The 10522-nt window shown below is 44.2% G+C and overlaps 1 protein-coding gene across 1 annotated transcript in view; it reads left to right on the top strand.

The window, feature by feature from the left end:
* The first annotated feature begins 911 nt into the window (after positions 1 to 911).
* Positions 912 to 10522, top strand: part of GAP43 (growth associated protein 43) — a 57918-nt gene continuing 48307 nt past the window's right edge. Inside the window, exon 1 of the mRNA XM_082221613.1 lies at positions 912 to 1223. Within this exon, the coding sequence (XP_082077739.1) occupies positions 1194 to 1223 (30 nt within the window). The 5' untranslated portion in view covers positions 912 to 1193. The remainder of the gene's footprint in view (positions 1224 to 10522) is intronic.

Here is a 10522-nt window from a genome sequence, read left to right as displayed (position 1 = left end):
TTCTCACAAAAAGTCCCCATTTGGGGGAAGTGGGCTCGCACTTCCATTCCACTTTCCTCCAAGGAGTTAAAGGTGGTGTAAATGCTTCCCTTCCTCTTCCTTTTCATCCTCATAACACCCCAGTGAGGTAGATTTGGCTGAGAGACTGTGAATGGCCCAAAGTAACCCAAGTGGGTTTCATGGCTGAAGTAAGGATCTGAACCCCGGTTGCCCGGTTACCTAATCCCAACCCTCTAACCACTATGCCGCACTGTCACGGTGCAACCTGAACATGTCAAAATGTGCCTGAATCTCTGCAAGCGACCCCTCGGGTAAGCACATAACAGGATCCTTCCCATCTTAAAGACAAGTGATTCTGCCGTCCGTGCAATTGCATGTCGCTTCCTGGTTGCCAACGTGTTTGTGAAATCTGCCTGTACTTCTGTTATATATGGCTGAAGGGTGCAGCCCACCCTCAGGGCTGTCTTCCAGTCTATACTATGCCACATCACGTCACGCTGGTAACACACTGCATGCATTAGCCATTGACTTACTACTTTTCTTTTACACAGACACACCTCTGTGGCCCCTGCTTGCTCCTTTCTCTAACCACTACGGTATGAATGAGTTCTGCACCTTTTTTTTTAAACGACCCACTACGAAACACAGCTGCCTTTTGACAACCATACGTTGCCACACCCCCCTGAGCAGTCTGCAATGTTCTCTCTCTCTCCCCCCACGCCCACCCCGCAATTTTTGTACAGTGGGAAAGTCGCCGGGTAATTGGGTCCAGATTGGATAGGTTTAAATATTCATGAGGCTGGCAGAGGACTTGCGAGGGGGTGGCTGCCTTGATAGTGGTGGTGTTGGTGGTGGTGGTAGGGGGCTGGGGGTGGGGAAGTGACTAGTCACTGAGAGCTGCCAGTGAACAATTCTGGGAAAGAGGAAGGGAGGGAGGGAGCGAGGGGGAGAGCGAACGAGCGAGAGAGCATGTGTGATGAGCAATAGCTGTGGACCTTACAGTTGCCGCTAACTGCCCTGGCGTGTTTGTGAGAGTGAGGGTGTGCGTGTGTGTGAGTGTGTGCGAGGAGCGAGAAAGAGGGAGGGGAGGGAGTGGAGAGGGTGGGGGGAGAGATAAGAGAGAGAGAGAGAGAGGAGGAAAAAGGAGAGAGGAGAAGGAAGGAACAACAAGGAAGAAAGGGGACAATACAACCATGCTGTGCTGTATGAGAAGAACAAAACAGGTAGAGCTGAAGATTTTATACCTCTTTTCCGTCGAGAAATTCCTAAGACTTGTGGGCTTAATGTGCGTTGGATCTGCGTGCAGGAGAGAAAGAACGATTCTTTTTTTCCTTAATATAGGAAACTGCTTCCTTTGCAGTTCTTTAGCATCTTCCCACGAAAGGCTCAGATCACACCCCTTCCATTTATGCAACGGAGGGGTGGTTTTTTCTCTCTTTCTCTGCCTCCCGTGGAGTTGGCGGGTGGGTGGGTGGGGGGAAGGCTGCCTAATGATCAGAACTGGGGAGCAATAAGGGGGATATCCTTGTTAGACACACCTGGGGGAGGGGGGTCGTGGGAATGTACGTGGCATAGGATTGTCTATTTCGGATTTGTCGAGGGTGTGTGGATATGGATGGGAGGAAGGAGAGAGGAAAATGGAGAGGGGGAGCGTTGAGGCAATTCCCTTTCATACACCCCCCTTCCGAGATACCATGTGAATCTTAGCTGAGAGATGCTTTCTGTCTGTGATTGTACTGATAGAGATTAGAAGGAGCTTGGAAGATGGGCGTGGGTTTTCCTTCTCCTCTTTTTCTTTAAGCAACTTGAAGAATAGCTCTACCATTCCTCCCATTGCCTTTTAATTTTTTTTTCTTAGGGGTGGGGGAAGCAAATGAGCTGCTAGGAGAGATTAGGGGTGTGGGCTGGGGTTCCCTCTGCAATTCCTTTCATGCCGGGGACACTTGGACAACTGTGCACCAGCTGGTAAAAGAGACAGAGGACCACGCCTCTGTTAGCTCTCAGCAACGGTGGGATGGGAAGATGGAACAGTATACGAACTTGGTGGAAACTGGTTAATTTCTTGTTGGCCCATAAGGTTTTTTTGGGGGGCAAGTGGGGTTTTGTGGAAAGACTGAGAAGGCATTTCATTTCCAGCAATTAATGATAAAATTGTAAAGACGCCCTCAGACAGCCTTCTGCCCCTCCCCTCCACACACCTTTAAACTCCACTGCTGGTCAATGGTCAAGTCTGCTCCAAATCCTTCTTTGTGGAGAGCAATTTATCTTATTCATCATATGGTCTAACTTCTGATTTATTCAAACTGGGCCAGGATTTTGGTGGCTTTGATGTGTGGAAAAAGGATTTTGTATATGTATAGGTTTTAAAAGAGAAATCTCAGTAGGTTGGGTTTTTTAAATAAAAAAAATCTTGCATCTGGCAGCTTCCTTCCAGTATATCAGCTTGTTCCATAATGCAGCATCTAGGGTGTTGGGTGGGTGGAAACTGTGGTGATTGAAATGGTTATTTGTGACTACTGAATATCTGGATTTTGAAAAGTGGCATGCCTTTCCGAGCCAACATATATGTTAGAAAGGTGGTCTGGAAGATCTCTAGGGTGGGGTTGGTGAATGGGAACTTCCACTTGCAATTGCATCTATTTCCTAATGTGTGTGTGTGTGTTTCAGACACACTCCAGTTGGTGGTACATTCACTAAATCCTGAAGCAGAGTGGACATAGAACATGTTGCAGTCAGCCAGCAGAGCATATTCAATAGCCATATGTGGGATGAAAAGGCAGCAGGAGGAAGGCAAAAATGACACAGCAGTGAGTGGAGAGGCTTAACACATTTTAAAATAAGGTAGCAGCAGCCTCTGAAGCTTTTGGAAGTGATAGGCTCATGAGAGGAACAGTCACCATCTTTTCAAAGGGGAGCACATGGCTAATATCCTACCCACCTCATGGTTATGCTTTTACACTTTTTCTATGTATGTGGGTGGGTTTTTATGCTTCCTAGTTTTCATGCACATTTATAAATCTGTGCTGGATTAAAAAAGAAAAGAAAAAGGCACTCTTTCAGACACCAGCCACACCCCTTTACACACCCCTGAGTGCATTTCCATGGATGCAACCATGCATAGAGCATTTTCCCACACATCTAAATATACCTATCAATATACAATTCAGTGCACATACTTTTGCAGACACAAAGAGACACACCCATGCACATACCCACTCATTCATACACACATAGACATAACTGCACACAGGTGCAAACCTCTATTCAGACACACCCACACATGCATCTCCGTTCTACCCTGAGAGTTATACTGCTTGCGCGCACACACAGATCATGCTCATAAAACACATGGAAGTTCAAACCCATACCTTATAAACCAATGAAGGAACCCCTCTCTTTCCATCCTTGACCCCCTTCCTGCTCTTTCTTTCAACTATTCAGGAAAGGAAAGCCAGATAACAGACGACCGTGATCTGAAGTGGGTGTTTCCAAATTTAAGGGAGGTTTATTTGCTTCCTGGGGAATCCCCTCCTGTATTTTTGCTTGCAAAAGGACAAATAGCAGAATCCTTTTGGGGGCTGTGAGTTGGGTGTGGGTGGACTCTGAAGTACATATCTGTTACCATGCATCTATGTGGATCATATGTATTTGAATGTATATGTGGTATTCTAGAAGGATAGATGTAGAAGCACATATATCCAATTTTAGCCTCCCCCCTTCAAAATCTATGCCTATAGTTTGTTTGTGCCTGTAACCGGAATGCACAGAACGAAACATTATACCTAACTGGCCTTGCAGAGGCACTACCTAGATTTTTAACACATTGGCAACTGTATGCCTTTAAAAAACCCCCACCACCATTAAAATGCTGAAAGGTGATGCAGAAGAAGAATTGGAGATTATGTTTGGGTGTATTTCAAAGATAAAATCCTAAAGTTTATGTTGTAGTCTGTGCTTGGAAATGTGCCTTATATATATGTTCCATTAACCAATGGCTGTGCTGCTCCTGTTTTCTACTATATATTGGAACAGACAAATGCTATGTGGGTAAAGTGCTCAGTAATGGATGGAATGGGTGATTAAATGAGAGCTAGCATTTCCCACTTGTAGGTGAGATGATCCCTGCCTTATTCATTGCTTCCCTGATGCAATACACTTGTGTTTGAGAGAAAGAGAGGTTTGAACCCTGCCACACCCATGAAATCAAAGGAAGGGGAGGGGTACAAGGAGGAGGTGGAAGAAGAAGAAGAAGAAGGGAGAGCCTGCATTTCTTCCCTCTTCCACAGGAGTAGCATGGACAAGCTAGGATCTATCTATCTATCTATCTATCTGGACCCTGTTTAATGCAACTGTAGAGCAATCAAAGGTTAGGCAACTGTTTCAGCAATTAGTGTTGGATATTGTAGTGCCTTTTAAAACACCAGGAAGGCAGAAAGGTACAGGGGAAGATGGAAAGAAAGACAGGAGTAAGCACCAGATAGGAGGTTTTATTTCTTCAGGGTATCATCTGTCCCATTTTTTTAAAATACAAAACCCCCCTTACTTATGCTGCATAATGCAGAGGTTGCAAACATGCAAGGGGTGATATGTACCTTTAAATACTGAGGCAGGGAGGAGGTGAAGCCATCTCCCTTCTTTGTGGGAGGGAAACTCAAGCATCTGCAGCTGATTTCCCCCCCTGATATAATGGGCTACAGCAATATCATCAAATAAAGCCCACAGAACTATATCACTTGGCACTGGCTGTAGATCATGGCTAGAGCTTATCTTGCAGACAGACATGACATGCGGCTTCTCAAAACTTTTAATTTTAGCTTGAGTGCTTTTTTTGTGGCTGGAGGCTTTTGAGGATCTTACGTTCCATCCATGACTATTGTCTTTGAAGATTTTTTATAAATCAAGCATCTGCATGGAAATATTCAGTCTCAGTTCTCTTCCTCCTCTCTCCCTCCCCTCCCCCCTCCCATCCAATTTCTGAACTCCTTGGTTATTATAGAAATGGATTTTTCATAAATCACTTAATGTAACCCATCCCCCATTGCATAGATGAGCTTCCCAAGAGGTTTAATTGAAAGCAGTTCTTCCATAAAGTAAAAGGGAACCAAGATGGTTAGTGGAAGATGTCATCCTTTCCTTGTCGGTACAACTTTCCCATCAGCATTCATAGCCACATGTCAGAACTAAAGGGGCGTTTCTTTGAATTTGTATTGAATTGTATTGAGTTACAGAGTTCTGACATAAGAGTTTTTAAAGCATATTTCATAAGGGAAATAAAGTCCTTCCCAAGAAACATCTTGTAAACATGGCTATGCCAGCACATCTGTCCATAACCACACCCACAGTCATGATTTTGAGCTGTTTCTAGAGAAGATATATGGTGTAGGGCTTTCTTTCTTTAGCTGAGCAAAAGAAAGCAGTTTTTCAAATGGAGATCGTCTTTCCATGTTGGAAAGGTTTTCAGAACTTAGAATTCTCCCAGCCACTTCTTCAGTCAACACCACATTTAGGTAATATGTATAACCTGAGGCTGTCTTCCTGTGTGAGGGCAAGATGATGCGACTGTGGCAAAGGCAATGTCCACAGATTATATGAATTCAGAATACACCCCCTTGTCTGCAGCTCTTTTATGCTGTGCCTATCTTTTTCACATTAGGTGTGTAAAATACTAAGACCTTTGACCCTCTCTTTCTGTGATTAGTTTGTAAGACAGTTATCCCATGCTGTGGGGGGCATGGCTCTGTGGGTCAGAGGCTGCCTCGAGTGCTTTGCCTTTCACTGTGCTGAAGGGTGTGGATGGTCCAAAACCTCTGCTTGTTCTGTTCTTAATATGTGTATCTATAAATGATTGACTTTCTCAGTCACACAGGGAGCATATAAACTGCAGGTTCCAAGTGGCTCACACTGAGAGGATGTTTGCAGCCTGGGTAGTCTCTTCCTGCCCCATGGCGTGATTTTATGCACAATTCCTGAGCTTTGTTTTGTCCCACACCACAGAGGCATACATTATCAAAGGGCTCAGCTTCTCCCATGATCTTTGAGTTTATAACCTGCAGGCTCCTTCTTGCTGCTGTGTGTCAACTGAGAGTTTTTGACATCCCATTTTGAATGGGTTCATATACCTTCAGGGTGCAAAGTTTTTCAAAAAAAGGACATTGCATTGTATATAGAACTTGCCCATGCCTCACTCCCATAGAGGCCTAGTTTTCAGGACTGCCATCTATTTATAACTTCTGAGCAATCAGAAGTAAGTGTCATGACTGCTCTTTGCAATGGTACCAAGTGACTGAATTCTGGTAGAAGGGGGTTTAATGCAAAGGGAAAGGATTTGGTTCACACCAATGGTTGCCACCAGAAAAAAACTACGGTACTCCATTTTGTCTTGCCTGTAGTCTGCAAGAGTCACAGCATATGGGTCATGTGAGTTACTTCCTCACCTGGTTACATCCCATGTCTGCACCAAGGGCTCCAATGAAGGCATGGTGTTAGTGTGGAAAGGAATAGCACCACCAGAAAGTGCCATATGATTCAGCGCTTGTATATCTTACTGCTGCACTGTGCAGACCAACTACTCAAGAACAATCTTGGAGGGGCTCATGAGGCTACAGAGAACCATGCCAGAATGGGGCCTAACTCACTCGCTGTGGAATGGGTTTCCACAGGCAACAATCAGCAAATGGATGAAGCAGCCAGAGACCACATTTGTCAGAGCATGAAAACAGTTGCTAATACCTAAAGGGAGTGACTTTCAGGGATGTCTGATGATAGGCCACATTCCCCATGACCTGAAAGCTTCATGTGTTACAAGATGTGTCAGAAACCACACTGAGGAACTTGACAAGGTACTTGAAAGGCAATAGAACGTAAGCAGCCTCCTATGCAAGAAGGGTGTTTTGCTTTGTGTTTTTGCTTATAGAAATGTTGGATAAAGATGAGAACTATTTCCTGAGTTAGTGCCTGGCGTGCTCTGGTCAATGGGGTCACAAAGAGTCGGATGCAACTAAACAACAACAATTTCCTGAGTTAACATCCAGTTAGGTTGAGAAACAGAGCAACAGATGTTAGCAAGTTACAATACTAAAAAAACTGGAAGATTCAGAATCACGCTAGTCAACAGTGTTCACACAAGTAAAAAGCAACAAACATGGGAAATGTACTCTTCCATATTGAATGGTATGCCTGTACCTAATCATACTGAATCATTTCAACATGTTGTTGACTCATCTTGCTATGGAATGTGTGTTTTCCCAAGCAACATGATTGGGGCCAATTCAATGGGCCTTTCACTTCTCAATCACCACCATGCCTGATGGGACTGTAATAATTTTCTGGGTCTTCCTCACCTGACCACTAGCCCTTTCTCATGTGATTATAGTATTCATACACAAGCTGTAGTTGTACTGGATAACAATGCAGCGGAGCAACCTCTATGCAATTGTGCACATGTGAAGGAGGCCTGGGGTGAAACGAAAACATGGTTTGCTAAAAGGAAAGGAGCATATGGGTCAGTGGCATCAGGTGGGTGGGTTTACACAGGAATCCAAATTCGTTTGGAAAAGCTTCTGGCCCAGCTGAGATAGGCAGACTAATCTTATGCATATCTATTAAGAATTATGTCACATTACATTTATATCCGTACTTTCCATTAAGGAGTTCAAGGTTGCACACATAGTTCTCCTCCTCATTTTATCATCACAACAACCCTGTGAGGTAGGTTACGCTGAGAGTGAATAACTGGCCCAAGGTCACCCAACGAGCTTCATGGCAGAGTGGAGATTGGAACCCTGGTCTCCCAGGTCCTTGTGAAAAGGATCTAGGAGTCTTGGTTGACCACAAACTTGACATGAGCCAACAGTGTGACGCGGCAGCTAAAAAAGGCAATGCAATTCTGGGCTGCATCAATAGGAGTATAGCATCTAGATCAAGGGAAGTAATAGTGCCACTGTATTCTGCTCTGGTCAGACCTCACCTAGAGTACTGTGTCCAGTTCTGGGCACCACAGTTCAAGAAGGACACTGACAAACTGTCCAGAGGAGGGCAACCAAAATGGTCAAAGGCCTGGAAACGATGCCTTATGAGGAACGGCTAAGGGAGCTGGGCATGTTTAGCCTGGAGAAGAGGAGGTTAAGGGGTGATATGATAGCCATTTTCAAATATATAAAAGGATGTCACATAGAGGAGGGAGAAAGGTTGTTTTCTGCTGCTCCGGAGAAGCGGACACGGAGCAATGGATCCAAACTACAAGAAAGAAGATTCCACCTAAACATTAGGAAGAACTTCCTGACAGTAAGAGCTGTTCGACAGTGGAATTTGCTGCCAAGGAGTGTGGTGGAGTCTCCTACTTTGGAGGTCTTTAAGCAGAGGCTTGACAACCATATGTCAGGAGTGCTCTGACGGTGTTTCCTGCTTGGCAGGGGGTTGGACTTGATGGCCCTTGTGGTCTCTTCCAACTCTATGATTCTATGATTCTAGGTCCTAGTCCAGGACTCTAACCACCATAGCACACTGACTCTCACATTGCTGCCACACACTAGTAGAGGTTGGGAAGGTATACATTTCATACCTTCCCTTTTAAGGTCTTTGGGTCTCCGCATGGAGCTCCATTTTATAATCTGAAAATGATTGCTGTGTTTAAAATAATGTGTAGTTTTGGACTAAGGGAGAAGGAAACAGTTTCACATAATTCTAGAGCAATGAAACTGTAATATACAGAAATTTGCTGCAGGTCTACAGAAAGTATTCCCCCCCCCTTGCTTCACACATAGTGGTGTGAGAGCCCCTTTTCTGTGATGCAATCCCAGGGCCTGTTTAACTCCATGTGGATGATGCAACCCCATGGTCAGGCCCCTTTCCCATGGACTTCCCCTCCTGTCTAGGTACCAGTCAGGTGGGAAAGACTTGTGTGATGTGATAGGCTCTCCCCATGTGCATAATCAGATGCATGGAACTGCTTCATGGGGAAGCAGGCCCTATGCCACTGCTACTGTGTGTGAAGATCTTGAAGTGGACAGCTGACCTCTGGAACTCATTGCTGATAGGTTTGATAATTCCCAAATGACTAAAATGCACGCATATCAGAAATGCAGTGCCTAATACTGTGAAGATGGAGAGGGAGTTCTTGCACTTTGTGATACTTGTATTTGAGTGGAAAATGGTATTAGTATTGGTCCTGTTTTTTACACTGTGTTTTAACTCAGATCAACAGAGATTACTGAGCTATGCCCACCATTTTGTTAACCATTGAGACATCTAGATTAGGGTTGCCATATTTCAAAAAGTGAAAATCCAGTCAGAAAGGTGGTTGAGCTTTTCTTTCCCATGTCTGGCAACCCAAAGATGCACAATCTGGTTCTACTTTTCTCCTGCTGGATTTCTGCTGAGCATGTTTCTCCCTGCATGCCAATCTCTCTTTCTATGACTCTGAGCTAATACTTCGCATGGGGACTCTGCGTTTTAATTTAGACAACATTTGCATAACTGTTTTGAATTCCTAGATGCAAGGTCACACATGTTTTCACCGAGAGTCTTTTGTGTAGGGGGAAAAAAGCCCACAATTTCGCTTCTCGGTAATTTGTGAAAACATTAATTACTGGATATAGCTTATTACCAGACAAGTGCTGTCCTGGCTGGATCTCATGGGGAAGAGATGGGCAAAAGGTAGAGCTTTGAGTGCAAAGGAAGCTTTAAAAAGAAAATTCAATGAGAAAGCAGGGAGGGAGTAAGAGTTACTGCATTTGTAGGATTGGTTCCAGAGTCTCTGGGCCACAGATGGTTCATGGTTTTTGCTGAACAAAGGGAATCTGATTTTGATAGATTATGATAATTCTCTTTATTGGGTTGTATCCAACTAAGTTCTACTTAGTATTCTTGGGTACAAATTGTTGTTGTTTATTTATTTTGTGTTGTTGCAGCAAAATAATCCTGTGGTGTTTATATGGTGCTATACACGTTTATTTTACTTCTTTGAAAATCATTGGCTGATGTCATCAATCTTGTTCTCATGGACAGAGATTTTTGGAATAACCCAGGCCAGAGTAATAGCAGACTCTTTGTGGTATGAGGTGTTCAGTGATGATGCATATGCATGGGACGTATGAGTCAGTTCTACTATGGATCTGCAATTCCATGCGCTTCTGCCCAAACCAAATGAAAACCAAAATGTGATATCCTCATGTCACTATGTGAGAGTGGATGATGTCCTGTCTTGCCCAGTGATGTCCTGCCCTGTGAGGAACCTGATGGCACAAGGCTTTGTCCTACGCAGCATCACTTACTTTTTCATGAAGATAGGTGCTGCAGCTGTGTTACTGGTACTCTTCCGTGCCCTAGAGCTTTCCGCTTACAATTTACAAAGCAATTTCCACATTGTTAGACTCTGCCTCATAGACAGCATCTCTCCCCTTTCTTGCCATTATGTAGACAACCCATCCTTCCTGTTCATGGTAATGTAGCATCCCTGTGGGAAAACACACCCATTTGCTTCTGTGGAAAAATAGCATTGGGAAAATATTGATTTAACTGTCTT

The sequence above is a fragment of the Podarcis vaucheri genome (assembly GCF_965113315.1).
Source record: "Podarcis vaucheri genome assembly, chromosome: 4".
NCBI lineage: Eukaryota > Metazoa > Chordata > Lepidosauria > Squamata > Lacertidae > Podarcis > Podarcis vaucheri.
The sequence above is the reverse complement of the archived record's forward strand: the minus strand, read 5'-3'. Positions and strand labels throughout refer to the sequence as shown.